This window comes from Tachysurus vachellii, chromosome 12, assembly GCF_030014155.1.
Source record: "Tachysurus vachellii isolate PV-2020 chromosome 12, HZAU_Pvac_v1, whole genome shotgun sequence".
Lineage (NCBI taxonomy): Eukaryota > Metazoa > Chordata > Actinopteri > Siluriformes > Bagridae > Tachysurus > Tachysurus vachellii.
Window position 1 is genome coordinate 23,380,462 of NC_083471.1, and position 20,142 is coordinate 23,400,603.

A 20,142-nucleotide genomic window follows, 5' to 3' on the forward strand; every position below is an offset into this window, starting at 1 on the left:
AAAGTTCAGCTACTGGTCACAGGTACGCTGGAGTGTGGATGCACTAAATATCCCACTTATGCAGTTCAGAGCTGTAGGCAAAGCTAGTTTCTGTAAGACACGTGATCCAGGAGAATCAGGTTCAGCAGGTTTACTGGCCTGTGTCACCTGCAGTGTAGTTACAAATCACAACAGGCATGTTAGAGAGAATGTCTTTCTTTTTGTAGTATTTATAATTATATAAAATATTCCTGCAGAATGCTATCTGTCTGTCTATATATATATGAACATACAGACAGAGACAGACAGACAGACAGACAGACAGATAGATACATATAGACAGACATGCAGGGATGCAGACATATATATTTATATGTCTGTATCCCTGCATGTCTGTCTATATGTATCTATCTATCTGTCTGTCTGTCTGTCTGTCTCTGTCTGTATGTTCATCTATCTATCTATCTATCTATCTATCTATCTATCTATCTATCTATCTATCTATCTATCTATCTGCCTGTATGTCTGCCTGTATGTCTCTGTCAGTCAGTCAGTCTGTCAGTCTGTCTGTCTGTCTGTCTGTCTGTCTGTATATTAGTCTCAGTTTAGTTCAGGGAAATCATTATTTAAGTGATTCTGATTATTAATAATTTTTTTAAAATTAATATTTTTCTATTATATAATTTGAAACGACAGCCTTCTGTTCACACTCTTGTGTATTTTTCCAGAGGGTCCAAAGAACATGGTGGTAGAAGTAACACCGGCGACGTCTCTCGCAAACGGAACATGGTTTGCCGTGAAAGCCTCCACCATTACTATAAACTGTTCGAGCACGTCGTTCCCCTCACAGAACCTGACCTGGATGTTTGAGGATTTGGCTCGGAATGAAAACCAAAGCAGGGCGTTTGGGAATAAATCATGTCTGCACATTGAGTTCACTAACATTCAGCCTGAGGATCAGAGAAACTACACGTGCCTCGCTCAGAACGTCCTCTCCATGAAAACCGAGACACGGAGACTGGAACTGCTCGTCTACTGTAAGGCTTACTAATGACCTCGTTATAACTGTGTTATATCAGTGTTAGATGAGTTATATGAACGTTACTTTAATGTTATATAAGCATTATATCGACCCTAGGTAGGTTACTTGAATGTTACAATAATACATGTTTAGATGAGTTACAGAGAATTACATGCATGTACTGTAACATGAGCATTATATCAGTTAGGTTATTTGAATGTTAGTGTTTGAGTGTTATAACAGTGTTGGGTGAGTTATATGAGTGTTATAACAGTGTTGGGTGAGTAATATGAGTGTTATAACAGTGTTGGGTGAGTAATATGAGTGTTATAACAGTGTTGGGTGAGTAATATGAGTGTTATAACAGTGTTGGGTGAGTTATATGAGTGTTATAACAGTGTTGGCTGAGTTATATGAGTGTTATAACAGTGTTGGCTGAGTTATATGAGTGTTATAACATTGTTGGGTGAGTTATATGAATGTTATACGAGCATTATATCACTGTATTAACATTAGATGGGTATGATTTCAGTGTTTGAAGACGAATGTTAGTGTTAATGTTAATGTTGCAGCATTAAAATAGTTTTATATCAGCATTAGATAAATGTGAGACGAGCCTCATATTGGTGTTAGAGTAACATTAAGTGGTGCATAAATTCAGCATTAAATTAATGTTAGAAAAGAATTACGTATACATTAGATAAATGTTAATAAATGATTTAGCAGTGTTAGGTTAATATTAGTTAAACTACACTTTCTTCTCCTCATTCTACAGATGCTCCAGAGATTCATCCAGACTGTTTTTGGCACGATGGATCTCAGCTTGATCAGATCCTCTTTAACTGCTCCTGGTACGGAGCTTACCCGACTCCAACGCTAACGATCTTATTGGACTCACAAACAGACAGGAAGCCTAAACTAAACAGATCGCAGGAGACTGAGAACTTTGAGCTGCTTCTGAACAGGAGCATGCTGTATGAGGGCCAGAAGATCACCTGTATAGGACAACACATGGCATTAAAGCCTGGGGACATAAAGAAATGCACCTTCACACTTGGTAAGAGATGACGTGTTGATACATAGACACACGATGTTGCATAAACGTGTGATAATGCTTATGTAAGTGTGTAAAGAGACGACTTTTTGTTGTTATCTGTACATAGACAGGGTAAGAACGGAGTGGTGGACAGATGTTTCTATAGTTTTTATACAACATGAGGTTTGATTATAATTCAGGAATGGTTTATTCAGTTTTACTTAATCATATTGTTATACACTTTAAAGTTTTTCTATTATTGCATACATGCATGCCCTTTTGGCTGTGCATTGACTGTAAATCATCTCTGATAACATCATTTTTTTTTTCCTTAATAGAAAAGAATGTTCATCCAATCTGTAATGAAATCAATACAAGAAACAATTATTGAATTATTCATACACTACACTTACCTCCTCATTCTCCAGATGCTCCAGATATAAATTACAATCCTATAAATTAAATATAATAAAAAATAAATCATAAACTCTTACAATCAATCTTTTTATATGCAAACAATTTCTGGTCCAAAAACACCGTTCTGAATCCAGTCTGGTTTGTTAAAGAAATCAAATTAATCCTTTTCTCTCCAATGTTCAATCTCTCATTGGCTGCACCTCCTTCACTGAGACTGACAGATACAGAGGCCACGCCTCCTTCACTGAGACTGACAGATACAGAGGCCACACCTTTTTCACCGAGACTGACAGATACAGAGGCCACGCCTCCTTCACTGAGACTGACAGATACAGAGGCCACGCCTCCTTCACTGAGACTGACAGATACAGAGGCCACACCTTTTTCACCGAGACTGACAGATACAGAGGCCACGCCTCCTTCACTGAGACTGACAGATACAGAGGCCACACCTCTTTCACTGAGACTGACAGATACAGAGGCCACACCTCTTTCACTGAGACTGACAGATACAGAGGCAACGCCTCTTTCACTGAGACTGACAGATACAGAGGCCATGCCTCCTTCACTGAGACTGACAGATACAGAGGCCACGCCTCCTTCATTGAGACTGACAGATACAGAGGCCACGCCTCCTTCACTGAGACTGACAGATACAGAGGCCACACCTTTTTCACTGAGACTGACAGATACAGAGGCCACGCCTCCTTCACTGAGACTGACAGATACAGAGGCCACGCCTCCTTCACTGAGACTGACAGATACAGAGGCCACGCCTCCTTCACTGAGACTGACAGATACAGAAGCCACACCTCTTTCACTGAGACTGACAGATACAGAGGCCATGCCTCCTTCACTGAGACTGACAGATACAGAGGCCACGCCTCCTTCATTGAGACTGACAGATACAGAGGCCACACCTCCTTCACTGAGACTGACAGATACAGAGGCCACGTCTCACGTCTCAGCCACACCTCCTTCAATGAGACTGACAGATACAGAGGCCACACCTCCTTCAATGAGACTGACAGATACAGAGGCCACGTCTCGCGTCTCAGCCACACCTCCTTCACTGAGACTGACAGATACAGAGGCCACGCCTAATTCACTGAGACTGACAGATACAGAGTCCATGCCTCCTTCATTGAGACTGACAGATACAGAGGCCACACCTCCTTCACTGAGACTGACAGATACAGAGGCCACACCTCCTTCACTGAGACTGACAGATACAGAGGCCACACCTCCTTCAATGAGACTGACAGATAGAGAGGCCACGTCTCGCGTCTCAGCCACACCTCCTTCACTGAGACTGACAGATACAGAGGCCACGCCTAATTCACTGAGACTGACAGATACAGAGTCCATGCCTCCTTCATTGAGACTGACAGATACAGAGGCCACACCTCCTTCACTGAGACTGACAGATACAGAGGCCACACCTCCTTCACTGAGACTGACAGATACAGAGGCCACACCTCCTTCAATGAGACTGACAGATACAGAGGCCACACCTCCTTCACTGAGACTGACAGATACAGAGGCCACGCCTCCTTCACTGAGACTGACAGATACAGAGGCCACGCCTCCTTCACTGAGACTGACAGATACAGAGGCCACACCTCTTTCACTGAGACTGACAGATACAGAGGCCATGCCTCCTTCATTGAGACTGACAGATACAGAGGCAACGCCTAATTCACTGAGACTGACAGATAGAGAGGCCACGTCTCACGTCTCAGCCACACCTCCTTCAATGAGACTGACAGATACAGAGGCCACACCTCCTTCAATGAGACTGACAGATAGAGAGGCCACGTCTCACGTCTCAGCCACACCTCCTTCAATGAGACTGACAGATACAGAGGCCACACCTCCTTCAATGAGACTGACAGATAGAGAGGCCACGTCTCACGTCTCAGCCACACCTCCTTCACTGAGACTGACAGATACAGAGGCCACACCTCCTTCACTGAGACTGACAGATACAGAGGCCACACCTCCTTCCCTGTAATGTGATGAACACTGTCCACATCATCTCCACATTGTACCAAACTTTTCACCATTGTACTATATGAAACGTTGATATTCTGTGTTACAGCGGCTCCGTACCCGATGGGACAACCAATGGTTGCTGCACTGGAAGGAACGAACATCACCCTCAAATGCACCGAGTACAAGTCTCTGCCTCCTGCTAAAACCATATGGCAGCGAGGAGTAAAGCAAGAGCCCATCATTCCTAGCTCTAAGTACATTGTTGTTGAGGAGGGTCCAAATCTGAGCCTCACCATAGTCAATGCCACCAAAGACGATCAGGGCGTGTATTTCTGCTGGAGTGAAAACGTTCTCGCTGCCAAAGAACTGGAGGTCTACCTTACGATCAGATGTAAATAAAGCTCTCTTTGTTTTTTTAATGGAACGGATATTGAAATGGATATTGTTTGGGTCGAACTTTAAAATATTTGCCTCTTGAAGGTATTTTAAGAATGTATGCAAGTATTTAGACTAAAGTTCCAGAAGGTTCACATGTAAAAATGTTTATTTGCAGCTTCTTCAGATAAGTCTGGAGCCATGGTCGGAGTCTTCATATCAATTTTAATTTTAGCAGCTGGAATCACTGTGGGCTATTTCGTGTACACACGCCGTGACAGGATTTGCCTAGGTACGCATGTCTTTTAATGAATCGAGAAGAATCTGCTAATATGTTTTGTTCTAAAGGATGGAAAATTTAATGTTCTTCTTTTCCTCTATTTCCGCAGGTTTCAGATTTGGGTAAGTATAAAAATTGAGTTAGCATTAACTCGGTTTATATAATAAATAACATAATATAATTATCTGCTGCGACATAACCCCATTTATCACAGCAGAATGTATCCCGAATGCTAACTAGAAGCATGAAGCCTTTGGCTAGTTTGTATCATTATTTGTATTATCATCCTAGCTAGCATTCTGTTTTCAGTTTGCCTTAGCTAATGTTTGCCAGATATTAGCATTCAGTCAGAGTTAATAACATGCTAGCTAGCATTTGAGCGATTTGAAATGAATCTGTTATTAGCCGTAGCTAAATATCCCCTTGACATGAATTTTTAATTAGAAACTAAGACTTAATCGTTTTTACTTAAGTATCCTACTTTTACACTGACTTATTTTGTGTAAATTTGTGTAAACGTAAGAGCTTTTACTACAGATTTATTCAGACACGTCATAGCATGTCCGCATTTAGCCTACATTTGTACACTTTTTGTTTTTATAAAACAAATGTATAAGTCTTTCTTTACTCAGTCAATGTGTGTCAAATTGGAACAATATAGTCATATGAGTAACTTTTAACCTACAGAGTTACGTTCATATTTTAGGCCACGCCTCCTACACGAGTCCGAATCTGTAATCCTGATACGACGAGGCTTCGGGATCGAAATACAGCGGTCACTTTTATAGACCACTGAACCATGAAAACTAGTGCGTTTGACACACGAGGGCTCAACTAGTAGTGCAGCTCAGTTAATGTTATACGTTTGCTCTATAGAAGAAAACTGTTTCAGTTCAAAACTGCGGTTTATCTCCTTCTCTCCAGTCGTTTAAATGACGACAACGCAGACGTGATAAATCTCGTCGAGTCGGACGAGGAAGACGTTTTCCACAACGCCGTTCCGAGACTCCCTTCTCTGACTAACGGCCACGTTTCTGCTTCAGAGACAACGCTCGTGGAAATTCACCACGTTCAGTCCAGTAAGTGTGAGCTGTTTGCTAACGTTTGATCCGGTGAATCTGCAAAGTGTCATATTCCTGAAAGATTATTCTCTTCGACACAACATATAAGGCTGAGGAACAAAAGCAACTAAATAACAATAATGTTTTTTTCCCTTATGAATGTTTTGATATATGATTTTACTGGCTTCACCTTTTTAAACAGAAACAACATTAATTGTGAAATCTGCAAAGTCTGCAGCAGTGGCGCTGTTATTAAATTATTGCTTTTGTGCAGATAGACAAGCCGAAGAAGCTTGCTATCTGAATATAATGCATTATTGGTTTTATTTATAGTACCAGGGCTACATATTGACCAATCAGACAACTCTTCTGCATCTCTGCAGGCGTCTAAAGAAATTAATTCATTTAAAATGTTGTGGTTGTTTTGTTGTAGTTTTTCTTCATCACAATTAAATGGAAATCTTACTGGAAACTGAAATCAGTTATTATTGTTTTCCAGGTGATCATGAAGATAACACGAATGATACGGACTTAGACCATTACAAGTAGGATCACAAGAAGGATCTTAAAGAGCCAGATGGAAAATAAAGACTTTTTTAGGGACTTTGAGGGCTTTAGAGACTCTACAGAATTTACAATTTCACTGGTTCATTTTTCAAATGCAGGGATTTGATTTTGCAATGTGTGTGTGTGTGTGTGTGTGTGTGTGTGTGTGTGTGTGTGTTGGTTTTTTATGTGCATATGAAATACAATCAGTTCTATAAAATATACAAATCATTTTTGTTTGATTACTTGCCCTGTTGTTTTGACCACATTGTAGATAAAAGCATAAAGGCTTTGTGTGTGTGTGTGTCTGTGTGTGTTGTTGTTTTTTAAGTGAATGTATTTGGCTGTTTTCCCCCTTTCACTGTAATTTGAATGCAAAATAAGTTTTACTTCATTACTTCTCAGTGATTTCTTGGAGAATGATGCAATATAACTTCTACTGTAAACTGTATGCGGGTTTTTAGTGCAGTGAAAGATGTCCTTTATTTTTCAGAATAAATGCTTTCATCTGATGAGAAGTGACCGAACGTGTCAGGAAAATGTTGTCACAATGAGTCATTTCTTTTTTATTGGGCTATAAGACATTATTATATCAGGGATATTTTAGAAAACATTGGCAAGGTGTACAGAGAACCGTGTAATTATCTGTTCATATAAATGATCATTGTTGTATATATTTTACATAGAAAATATTTCTTAACCTTTCAGTGTAAATGTTGATAGGAAAAACACTGCAATCTAATGAGGCATCACGTGACAGGATGTTTCTCACACTCCTCTGGTGGGAATTATGACTCTTTTCAGCGAGCCAGGTTATTTACTTCGGCTCACCAATAAGAGTCGACTCTTAAAACGGTTCAATGGCATTTTGTGCTGAACTGGACAATGTTTACAGTATAATTTTCGTTTTTTTTTTTTTAATAACTAATTCTATATTTGGTGTAAGTTGTGTCTGCATTATCTACATCTACAGCCGAAGAAAAGGAAAAAACAAACTTACGAGTCGACTCTTCACGTTCAGCCAAAAGAATCGATTCGTTTATGATCACCACAACACGACACAGCTCACTCTATTCAACAATCACCCAGATCCTTCTAGGGGTGTTGTGATTTAAAGGGGAAATGATTTAAAAGGAAACGATTGTGTTTTGATGCATGTTTACAGAAAATAAAGATTTCAGCTTGAAGTGTTTCATTTCTTCCTATCCTATTCTTTTATTTCTTTTACCTTATATTTACATCCAATATTCTTGAAATAAATTAGAAATAATCTCTCTACTGATTTGGTATCAAACACACACACACACACACACAAAGCTTGGTGTTTGGATTCTTGGTAGATATGTGTTAGCTGTTGCTATAGAAACGATAGCTATTGCTATAGAAACCTTGACGCTAGAAGCTGCCAGAACCGCCTTTATAGGCAATTAATCAATTAGTAACTTTATTAGTAACTTTCTCACCAATCAGATTTGAGAATTAGGTGAGTCGTTTGTATGCCAAGAGATGTTCATGCTGAGAGAAAGCTAAATACTATTAAGGTTAAAAAAAAAAAAAAAAAAAGACTTTGAAAAATAATTAAAAATAAATATACAATCGATATTTAAATTAAAGGTACATTAAATCTGCATAGAAGAAAATATGTAAAAAAAAAAAAAAAAGAATTAAAAAAGAACTAAAGAATTCTATTTTATTTATAACGTCATAAGTCATGCCCATTTCTGGATCTCGTTTTCTGTGGACTTGTGGACTCTTAAAACGTTTCCATGTCATTTTGTCCTGAAACGAATCTTAAACGCGTAGCTCGAGTCACTGAAACTGGTTTGTTCAAAGGAACCGATTCAGTGTGTCGTGTCGTCTCAGTGATATCTGGCAACCCGGGCGGTGTCGCGTCGTGGGAGACGCACTGTGCTGTGTTGGTTATCTCACCGTCAACCATTGAGTGTAATAATGCCTTGTAGATGGAGGCACATACACATCTTCCATATTCTCCCATCGACACACTCACCACCAGCCACAAGGGTAAGTGCTGAGCTTTTAACATGAACCTGCTGTGTTAAAAAAAAACATGCCTTAGAATTAGACACTGTGACGTCATTAATTAAACAATCAAAGGATTTCAGGAGCTGAAATCAGCTGAAAATAAACACACACACACACACACACACACACACACACACACCATAGCGACCTTAGCACTTTGATCAGTTTAATGATTAAACACCAGAGAGATGTAGACTGTGTGAAATCGAACCCTAATGTAATGCATTTGTACTAAAATAGAATTGTTTCTGTCTCGAACAGAATTAACAGTGATGCTGTATCACACATAAAGAGTGCATTAAAAATTCCAACATAATTTGCTGCTATAAAGTCTTTAAACTGAAGGTGTTTAGACAAAGTATATTTTATCATCAGTATCGTCTAATACTAGGGTTGTTTACTATAATAATAATATTATGTCTAATACTAGACAGTTTCCGTACATGATGCGTTCGGTATATTTAACATTAACACTGAAACTGCAACGATATGAACGAACAGGGGATGTGGTAGATTAGTGGTTAAGGCGTTGGACTACTGACCAGAAGGTTATGATTTTAAATCCCAGGTTGCCACCAAGCTGCCACTGCTGGGCCCCTGAACAAGGCCCTTAACCCTCAATTGCTCAGTTGTATAAATTGAAATCAATTGTAAGTCAGTCTGGATAAGGGAGTCTGCTAAATACCAGAAATGTAAATGTAATGTAGTGTAAATGATATGGTTTATAACACCATTACAATGGAATAAAATCTGACTAGCTCTGGAAAAGCTTCTGAAAAAAAGTATTTTTATTAATTTTCAAATGAAGAAAATCCAGTTACAGGAAGTTTATCTAGTTTATTTATACATCACTCGTCTGTCCCTTTTTTTTTTTCTGATAATAGGTGTTCATAGTGTTGTATTACAGATAATGATCTGATTATAACCGTTGCCTTAATTTAATGAAATCCTTGCACATGTCCAATTCGTTTCTATTGATACAAACATATCTACTCTATTCACATATCATCGTATCTAATTCACATGTCGTAAAAATGATTGTTGAAAATCAGTGTTTTTTTTAGCTACAGCTCTGTACCCTTCCTTATTTATACAAATCGTGTTTTTGATCTCTCGCCATACGTTCATCGAATTCCTTTGGTTCAAGCGAAAAGGCAGGAAACTTCCTTTATCAGTCGTTTTGTAGCATTGCGGTGATTTTTGACATGAATTCTTGAGAAGTTCGTTAAAAATAGCTGTCAATAAGGTACGATTTGGAAACGTGTGATTTTGTATTAAGCAAAAAATCTCCTGTGTCATTCTTGGGTTTAAAATTCTTGTGTGTGTGTGTGTGTGTGTGTGTTATTAAATACTGTACATACACTGTAAAACATGATAGTCTGCTTATCTAAAATCTTTTTCTTGTCTTTGAATTCTTTAAATGACACACTTTTTTTTTATATTGAACTCAAGTTTAGAAGTTTTGAAATATGAATCTTCATCTATTGTCTTTACTGTTTGTGAGTCGAACCGAATCTGAATTGAGTCGACTCATGTTTTTAAGGCAGCAGATGAACATTTTGTAAGTTTAACCATCATGAAATGTTTTACGGTGTATTAAAATATCACACAACACAAACAGGAATTACGTTTTGTGTTTACATGTCGGATTGTAGTGTCGGTTCGAGTGTGTGTGAGTGAGGGTATGGATCTTTTAATAATATAATTTAAGAGTAGAGTATTATTATACACGAAGTTACTTATACGACAGGAAGTGCCGATGAATTTTCTATAGCAGCAGCTCTGACAGTAGACCGGCTTTAATTAAACACACACACAATCCCAGAGTAATTGGTAATAATGGCGAAGCTTTCTGTAAGATGTTTATGGAGAAAAAAATGGAGGAGTCTTGTGTCGGAGCTTTGTAACAGTCACATGTAAAGCCGTAATGAATTTGTCATGTTCGCTTCAAGAAAGAGGAAGGAAAAAAGTTGATAAGGGAAAAATTTTACCGCTTACACTTAACAGCTGCTACAGCTGATAACAGGAACTAATATGTTTTGCAGAATTTGGTGAATTGCTGTGGTAAATTCGCATTATACCACCCTGTGCCAGCAGCTAAACGTTTTTTCTATATATAAAAATATTATCTCGCAAATATTCTGGTCTTTGTGTTATAGCAGCTATAGAAAGATAAATAATGAAATGCTTACTTCTTGATGATAATTTGTTTCTTACTAATAAACTACCGTATCGTCGGTCACTAATTATTCTGTTTACTTTTCTAATCCGTGAAAAGCCGACAGCCGACCCACTTGTACGGCTTTAGACCGATCAGATCGCTCGTTATGTATCAGGTAATGTTGTGGTATGTTGTGAAAATTGTAAAAGATCTAGGACAGCCTGATTTCATCTAGTTTACAAGGTTTCTCCTATTTCTAATATGCGAGAGGAGTTTTGAGATCATTTTTTGGATCACAGAACCAGAATCCACCTTTTCTGACACTTTTTTAACACTTCATTGGAGTTAATGATATATCAGGTGTATTTCTGCTTTTTTCTGCACATCAAATTTCCTGAATCCCCCAAATAATCCAGACATTCACTTGAGAATTATGACTATCAGGTCTAGATAGATAACGTTTCATTCATTTGCGCAATGTCTTTTAGATGGAGATAATCTGATTTCGGAGCTGACCCCTGATTTCCAGCCCCGGCTCTACGGCTCGCCTGGCTGTGAGACATGGAGCGTGTGCTTCTCTCCGGACGGTACACGGTTCGCCTGGTCCGCTGGTTATGGACTAGTAAAGGTTCTGCCGTGGCCACTGCCGTCCAACCTGTACGTGATACCCTACCCTGAATTTCACATTAGTTCTGAATCGTGAGACGATCTATACCTTTACAGTTAGTGGTGATTTTTTATTGTGATTTTATTGATACCTCATATGCAGTGGATGAGCTTGTGTTTGGGTTCTGTGGATGACTCTTGGTCTTCACACCAACAGCCAGACCAATTATTGGTCGGTTTTTAACGGTACAATGAGAAAAATCTATTAGACAGCTACATTTAAACAAAGCAGATATACATACAAAGCTACACCAGTGAGCTGAATCCAAACGAGGATCCACAACAAGTGTATTCCTTCAACCACAAATCCATTGAAATCCTTTTTAAGAGGATCGACACCAACGACGAGCGCTTGAGATTACTCGGTCTCATTATTTGGTAACGATTGCGATTTTTATATAATTTGAAAAATAAAGATAGGATTAGAATATTGCATGGTGTCAGTATTAAACAATTTACATAGTTGGTAAATTTGCACCTAAAAAGTACACAACATTGAAATGAATAGCTTGTATGCTCTAGGATTTTGGTCACCAGCTAGATTCCTGGAGATCTTGTTTCCTGTTGGACATTTTGTGAACTACACCTATGACTTGGAGGTTAGTTAAAAATGTAAGCAAACACGTTAAATCCAGATGATGTGATTCAGTAATGTGTGGTCAGAAATAAAACGGACACTATGCTACTATGCTAAATCTCCAGGACGTTGACTAAGAGGTCCTTCTAGCTCCCTAATGATGAGTGATTCATTAGTTTGTCTCTTTGGAGACCTGTTAGAGGTATTTCGTTTAACCCTACCACTATGGAAGCTAAACTTTCAAGAAAATCTTCCATGTAACAACAAGCTTTAACCATTCAAAGAACCCTTGATGAACTGTTTTAATTTAAAGCGACCTAAAACACCTAAAACATCTCATGCTTGGTGTTTGTTTGTAGTCATGCTCCAAACTCTAACACTGAAGAAAGAATGCTGGACTGTGGAGACATCGTGTGGGGCATGGCGTTCGGGCCACGCATCTCAAACCGGGAAAAATTGAAAAAACTGCCTGTAAAAGGCCAAGAACTGCTGCTAGCAACAGGCCTCACTAACGGGACAATCAAGGTGTGGGTCGTCTCCACCGGTAAGAGCTTTGGCAGTTGTGTTTTTGCAAGATACTAGTTATCAGTTGTTAAAAGATCTAAAAGCATAACCATATCACCATCCTGTATGTTTAGCTGGATCGTGTGTGTTTAAAAACAGGGTTTGTCCTCACGTGGTATAAACGAACTTTGTACTCAGTCACACTTTACATAGCAATGATGCTTGAGTAATCTTGATTGCCCAATTGTTCAAACATGCACTGTATACACACATAAAAAAAACACACACACTGTTAACAGACCAGTTCTTTTTTGTCTAACACTTCACTTTTAGGAGAATTACTGTTCAGTCTGACAGGCCACCGGTCAGTCGTAAGAGATTTGGTCTTCACTCCAAACGGGAGCCTCACTCTTGTGTCAGCTTCCAGGGATAAAACTTTAAGAGTATGGGACTTGGCAGAGAAAGGTGATTTTATCTTTCTTCATAAAAACGGTCTTTTTATGAAAAAAAAACAAACTTTCTTCATATGAATGATAGCCTGCTGTGTAGCATGTAGCATTAATACTTACTAAGCTAGATACTTAATTAAATGAGCCAGTCTGTGCGACATGGTACATCACATTGACATTTTGACAATTTTCACCATGTAAATACAGAACTCAAAGTGATGAAACATTGCTTATAACCTTGGAGTTGTAAGGTGTTAACTTAGCTAGCTTGGCTAGCTAGTTTAACTGCTGCAGTGATGAACAGAGTTTATGCTGTTTATTAGCATAAACTAATCCAACCGCTTTATCTCTATTCACTGTGTTTCTCATGGTGAATGTATTAAAATGTCCCCACAATGTTAAAACTCTAATAATAATTATTAATTATTATATACATTAATTCAGCACAAGTCATTATCTAACTGTTGTAACTACTGAAATAGGCTAGCTGTTTAGCTAATTATTTCTAGCTATTTCAAAGACAAACCCTTGGCTTAACACCATCCATCTAGCTACATGTAGCTTTATTATGCTATTAGCATTCTAGCTATTGATTTCTAGCTAACTAAATCCACTCTATTTATATCAGTATCAGGCTTATTTAACATCAAGCTAACTCTTATATTCAGTTTTTTTTTTAGTTTATATGACCATTTGCATAATAAAACAGCACACTAGCTACAATACTCTGAGAGTTGCTAGCTAAGGAAACATTACACTGTATACTACATTTCTTCACCTTTATATTTCTCCCATTGAGGAGGAAAGGTTTTGCTATTGAAGATATTACTATGCAACATGCTAGCTGCATCAGGGCTCTCAAGTTTTGAAGACAGGAAAGAGTGACATCTCCAACCCTCCACCCAAACACAACAATGGCGGAGCCCCCAACTTGCCGCCAAAAGAAATTTATTACATAAAACATTCCATACTTAATACTTGAATTAAACAAAACATATTAAATTATGCTGTTGGTTAGTAGCCTTGTTTTTCTGAGATTTAATTACACAGAATTTATGATAAATTCGTTATTTTATAAAATGTCATAAAGCCGGGGCCCCCTGGAACCATCTCAGGGCCCCCAGTTTGAGACCCACTGGCCTAGACTACTTGTTCTGAGCAGGTGTTGTCATTGAACGGGTTTAAAACTGTTGGCTAAGTTACAGACACTCATGAAAAACTGATGCTGATTATCTGGGAAACATCTTTAACAGCAGTCAAAATGTCATTGTTGGTGTCAAACAAGTTGTGAATTTATTGGAACATTAAAACAGGAGATCACGACTTACTCTGTGCTCAAAGTGATGCTCGCAGCTCCAGTGGTTTTCTCTGTGGGTGAACGAGGATGATACTGAACAATTCCAGGATCTGCTTTTTTTTCATTGGTTGTTGCGTTAAATCTTACCCAGATACAATAGTGCTATTTTCTGATTGGCTGATAAGTGTCAGGCTCGACTAAGAACTCCAGGGGAGACGCGCTTGATTCCTGCCCGGTTCCAGAGAGACAGCGGTGCGGACTGAGACATTTTGGGCGCTGTGGCTTATTAAATATATGATAAATAGTCAAAAAGTTTTTCTGCGTGAGAAATACGATGGTGGGAGAATGCGAGAAAAGATCCAAATGAGTGACTGTCACTCTCAATGTGTGACACTTGGGAGCCCTGCTGCATAAACCTGTCAAGCCTTTTTTTTAACCTTTATCTTACCTCAGATATGTTTGCCGTTATACAGTCATGTCATTGACAATAATTTAATCATCTCTTTTTAGTACATTTTAGTACATGCTCACACTCACATTGTTTTTTATCGTTTAACATCTCCAGGTCAACCATCCCGTGTGCTCACAGGTCCAAACTTCTGGTTGTTCAAATGTTCTGTGTCTCCAGATAGCAGTCTGATCGCTTCAGTCTGTAACCTCGACACAGTGAGTAGATTTACTGATTACGGTTAATAAGCTAGACACATAAAGCAGAGCTGTGAGAGTCTGGCTTCTAGCTATAAGAAGAATTTGACTTTGATGACTTAGACTTGTTCTACCTGAACTTTTCTTCAAAGAACATCATGTGCTAAAATCATCATGTGCTTCATCATGTCATCCATGTGCTAAAATGTTGTTGTAGCGCTAATGGATTGTTCCAGATTGTAAACGAGTTCAGTAAACTCTTAGATAAGAACAACGACACAATGTATGTTCAATAAAAGCCTTTAGCCTTGTCTCAGCATTATATTTAAACCAATAGTTAATGTATAATCTCAATAAAGCGAGTATAGTAAAGTACTCTTAGTACTTTATTTTACTTTGCAACTCAAATGGGTTAGAATTTAACATTTATGAACATAACTTTATGAACATAAGGAAGCTTAATGTTATCATTTTATTATATAATTACTATATGCATTTCTTTTCCAGTCAGTGAATTTAATAGACAAAACAAAGAAAGCTAGATTCGGAGATTGTTTCTGATCGGACAGCGTCCTTTCGTCCTAACAGAAAGTTTATCTTTGGAGTCTTCGATCCTTCACTTTTGTCAGGAACCTGAAATACAAACACCAACGCTCCATGGTGTCCTGCGACTTCTCTGCCGACGGAGCGCTGCTTGCGGTTGGGTCTTATCAAGCTCTGACAGGATGGTGGCTGGACCTTTGGGATCCCTACACCGCAGATCACCTGATTAAAGTGGAGTGAGTGAGCGAGCGAGCGAGCGAGCCGGTCGTTAAAGGGTTAAAGGAGTGTTTTGTCATTTTAGGAATTGCAACCAAACATCATTAGCTTTTAATTCCATTTATGAAGCTACATTTATTTATTTGTTTCAGTTCTATGTTTCAGGAGTTGCCTTTTAGCAAAAACGCTGTGGAGGTTATTTCAGGGTCAGAAAAATGTAATCAGAAGGCTGTAAGAAGGAAACTACCCAGATGTAGTGTAAAGAAATATTACAAATCAGTTCGTTTAAAATGGTTTCTTTGATAAATATATTTCTAGAAGTATTAAAAAAAAATGCTCTCTCCAGGCTTGTCCTTAATGATGGTCAACTGTATTGTCATGTCAGCTTTATCTCAAAAATAAGACACAGGGTTTTTCTTTTTATTGATTGCATAACAAACGATATTCTTCAACACAGGGTTGGTTCTAAGCCTAATAGATTAAATAATGTACGATTGCTGGCTTTTTAACGCTTAATTTTTTTACCTCCAGGGACTGCGATCGGTGTGAGCCCAGAAATGAAAATCTGCTGATGGCTTTGACTTTTTCTCCTACGTTCCCTCATCTGGCTTTTAAAGATTACATGTGAGACATCTTTTATTGATACAGATCATTTTATTATTTTTATTAATTTATTATAGATTTGTATACACAACCAGCCACAAGCGCACCATCAAATCCTTAGGATCGGTCTTTGTGTATTGTCAGATATAAATCTTCTTTATTTTAAAATAAATAAAAAATCTGAAAAAATTCAGATATAAATGTTCCTTACAAATAAATAAATATATAAATAAATAAATCAGAGAAAATATCAGATTTAAATGTTCCTTAATAAAATAACAATAATAATTATAATTATAATAATAATAATAATAAATGATTTCACAATAATTTCACAATATTCATAATATTTCTTAATATAAATAAATAATAAATAACAAAAAAACTCAGATTTAAATGTTCCTTATTAAAAAAAGAGAACAATAACATATAATATTTATACTGTATGTAATGTGTGTGTGTGTGTGTGTGTGTGTATATATATATATTTTATATATAAAAAAAAAATGTTCCGTACACATATAATTAAAGAAAAAAATTTTTAATATTCTTATATGAAAAAAGTCCTATATAATTGAATAAGATGTAAAAATATTTTCCTCTAGAGCTTTTCTTTACTAGATAATTCTTGTGTAATTCTAATTCTTGAGTATAATCTTAAAGCCAGTCCTTGTGTGATTTCAGTGTTCATCGTGTTCAGGTGTATGTATATATAGTGTGTAAAGTACATGTGGTGTGACATGTGTTCACTGGGACCTCTGTCAGATCTCTGTCCCTTTCTCCTGGCATTGTTTGACAGGGCGTTACGTATCTGGGACATGGAACAAGACAAACTGGTCTTGGTGTCAGATCATAACCGAGTTAGCGGCCTGTGCTGCGCCTTCCATCCACGAGGCAGCGTGATCGCTACGGGGTAACTACACAACACAATAACACTCTGGCTCAAAGTAACCTACAACACCTTCCTCACATTATCACTGTTACGTCTGATTAAACATATCGCATCCTGAAGAGTCAGACTTAGTAATTCATCTGAATGGCACTTAAGAAATAACCAGAGGTCGAGTCAGCAGAAATATGTCATTTTTTAGCTTTAATGAACTTTTGTGTGTGTGTGGGGCTCGTTTTTTTTTTTTTATATCCCAGGTGTCGAGAAGGACATGTAAAGTTTTGGAGAGTTCCTTGTCTGGTTTCCAGCCTGCGCCATTTGTGCCGCACCACACTCAGGTTCTCGGTGTCCACCTTCCAGGTGCAGGCTTTACCGATCCCCAAGAAGATCCTGGACTTCCTGACGTACAGAGACATTCCTAAGAAAAGAATTCTATGCTGCAGTGAACATAACAGATGATGATAAAGAGCTTTTGGGTCATGGCTGGGGGGGGCACGGTGGCTTAGTGGTTAGCACGTTCGCCTCACACCTCCAGGGTCGGGGTTCGATTCCCGCCTCCACCTTGTGTGTGTGGAGTTTGCATGTTCTCCCCGTGCCTCGGGGGTTTCCTCCGGGTACTCCGGTTTCCTCCCCCGGTCCAAAGACATGCATGGTAGGTTGATTGGCATCTCTGGAAAATTGTCCCTAGTGTGTGATTGCGTGAGTGAATGAGTGTGTGTGTGTGTGCCCTGCGATGGGTTGGCACTCCGTCCAGGGTGTATCCTGCCTTGATGCCCAATGACGCCTGAGATAGGCACAGGCTCCCCGTGACCCGAGGTAGTTCGGACAAGCGGTAGAGGATGAATGAATGAATGAATGGGTCATGGCTGCTACACAAGGTTGCTACACGAGGCTGCTACATGAGGAAATGTATATATACCTATGAAGAAAAGGACACTGATTCTGAAGTACAAATTTATTTATTTAACCTTTCTGTTGTGTTAGGTTTGGCACTGACCCCGTTTTTAGGATTTAAGTGTATAAAATCCCCACATGAATTTGTTTACTGCATCAAGGCTTTTTGACTTTGGCAGAAACATCTATTTAAACAAAATAAAACAGAAACAAAAATCATTCATTCATTCATTCAATCATCTTCTACCGCTTATCCGAACTACCTCGGGTCACGGGGAGCCTGTGCCTATCTCAGGCGTCATCGGGCATCAAGGCAGGATACACCCTGGACGGAGTGCCAACCCATCACAGGGCACACACACACACTCATTCACTCACACAATCACACACTACGGACAATTTTCCAGAGATGCCAATCAACCTACCATGCATGTCTTTGGACCGGGGGAGGAAACCGGAGTACCCGGAGGAAACCCCCGAGGCACGGGGAGAACATGCAAACTCCACACACACAAGGCGGAGGCGGGAATCGAACCCCCAACCCTGGAGGTGTGAGGCGAACGTGCTAACCACTAAGCCACCGTGACCCCAAAACAAAAATCAATTTAACTAAATTATAAAAATGCTCTGGTGAAAACGATGAGCTCTGTGTTGTTAGGGTCGGTTTCGAACCAGTTCTAATATAAGATTATAATACAATAATTTGTGCCAAACTGAAATCGTAACCACACTATCAGCTCACCAACAGTGCCAGCTGACAACCCGCCGACAGCCAGGTCCTCTCCTCTCACAAAAAATATTCACAAACAATACAAACAAAAATCTGACATGCTTGTTACTATCAGGGATGTCTGGGAGAGACGGCTGCAGCTCCTTCCAATGATGTTCAACCGAGGGCCAAAGGTGAGAAAGTTTAAATGAAAGTTTTGTCCCTTTCCATGGAAAATGCCCCTTCCGGCAATACATGCCCAGTAATCCAGGCAAATACGGCATAAAAATCTGGGCAGTCTGTGATGCAAAATACAGCTATGCATCTAATCTACAGATTTACACCGAGTGGCATCCCTTAGAAAAAAACAAGGAAAACTTGTAGTCCTTGATATTGACTGGACTGCGGGGTCACAATATCACGTGTTGATTATTACGTGTTACGTATTACCACGTGTTGAATATTTTGTACCAGCTATGACCTTAGACAAGAACTTCTCAGGAGGAAACTTACCATGGTGGGAACAATAAAAAAAAAGTGGTATGTATGTCCACTTTTCACAACGATGCAGCTGTCATCAGGAAGACACATAAAGCCCATAATAATCCTGGATTATAATGGAAGCAACGGACGAGCGGACAACCTAGACAAGCCGACTGCCACGTATACTTGCCAGCGAATAGCCAGGAGATGGTCAATGGTCGTGTTTTATAACATGCTAGATCTGTCTCCATACAATGCATTTGTGTCGTGGACCCACATCCATCTCTGGTGGAACTCGACTAATGTTTATTGAGGCGCACATTGAGAGACCCGAGACCCTGCCGCCGCAGCCTTGGTCAGACAGCTGCAGAGTTCATCTAGCACCCCATCAGCAACACAAAGAGCATTCTTGCAGATCTACATGTTGTACTATTACTTGTTCTACTTTTCATTTTGGATTTGTATTAAAGTTAAAATTCTTTGGAAGAAAACAAACAAAAAAACAACTTGAAGTAAAAAAAAGTGTGTCATTATTGACCCGTAACACCATAGATGTTAATATAGTTAATAATATTAAACTAAAAATTTATAAAACAAATTTATTTAAGAGATGTGTTCTAATACCCCTCAATAACAGTCAGGTAACATAACAACATATTTATTTATGTAATTCTCTTGAGGTTCATTTTACCATTTATTTTAGGATTGAAAGCCAAAAGCATGCTGTCAAAAAGAAATTTAAATCTTCTCATG

General features: G+C 38.7%; 2 protein-coding genes across 4 annotated transcripts in view; both read left to right on the forward strand.

The window, feature by feature from the left end:
* vsig10 (V-set and immunoglobulin domain containing 10) overlaps nt 1–7,897 on the forward strand; it is an 8,965-nt gene extending 1,068 nt beyond the window's left edge. The window contains exons 2-9 of one of the 2 annotated variants that reach the window (XM_060883464.1): nt 1–22; nt 708–1,016; nt 1,776–2,057; nt 4,555–4,839; nt 5,002–5,115; nt 5,213–5,225; nt 6,028–6,182; nt 6,664–7,897. The exon at nt 1–22 is cut by the window's left edge and continues 278 nt beyond it. In XM_060883464.1, coding sequence (XP_060739447.1) covers nt 1–22; nt 708–1,016; nt 1,776–2,057; nt 4,555–4,839; nt 5,002–5,115; nt 5,213–5,225; nt 6,028–6,182; nt 6,664–6,713 — 1,230 coding nt within the window. In that variant the 3' untranslated portion in view covers nt 6,714–7,897. Of the gene's footprint in view, nt 23–707; nt 1,017–1,775; nt 2,058–4,554; nt 4,840–5,001; nt 5,116–5,212; nt 5,226–6,027; nt 6,183–6,663 lie in introns of those variants that run through there. The other variant, XM_060883465.1, reaches the window with a different exon arrangement.
* A 637-nt stretch (nt 7,898–8,534) lies between these two features.
* Nucleotides 8,535–18,344, forward strand: wsb2 (WD repeat and SOCS box containing 2). Of its 2 annotated transcripts, none has more exons than XM_060883185.1 (10): nt 8,535–8,732; nt 11,403–11,571; nt 12,517–12,701; nt 12,995–13,126; nt 14,973–15,073; nt 15,641–15,831; nt 16,343–16,435; nt 17,214–17,327; nt 17,561–17,776; nt 18,160–18,344. In XM_060883185.1, the coding sequence occupies exons 1-9, from the start codon at nt 8,672–8,674 to the stop codon at nt 17,760–17,762; spliced, it is 1,248 nt and encodes a 415-aa protein (XP_060739168.1). In that variant the 5' UTR covers nt 8,535–8,671; the 3' UTR covers nt 17,763–17,776; nt 18,160–18,344. The 2 variants fall into 2 exon arrangements, with proteins under 2 accessions (XP_060739168.1, XP_060739169.1); XM_060883186.1 differs by lacking the exon at nt 8,535–8,732 and adding an exon at nt 12,103–12,179 and having other exon boundaries at nt 11,433–11,571.
* Nucleotides 18,345–20,142: the final 1,798 nt, after the last annotated feature.

What these genes read in the sequence shown, in the direction of transcription:
- wsb2 (XM_060883185.1), top strand. Translation starts at nt 8,672, where the DNA reads ATGGAGGCACATACACATCTTCCATATTCTCCCATCGACACACTCACC. An exon ending in CTGGCTTTTAAAGATTACAT is followed by an intron (nt 16,436 to 17,213) that starts GTGAGACATCTT and finishes ATTGTTTGACAG; the next exon opens with GGCGTTACGTATCTGGGACA. An exon ending in GGCAGCGTGATCGCTACGGG is followed by an intron (nt 17,328 to 17,560) that starts GTAACTACACAA and finishes TTTATATCCCAG; the next exon opens with GTGTCGAGAAGGACATGTAA.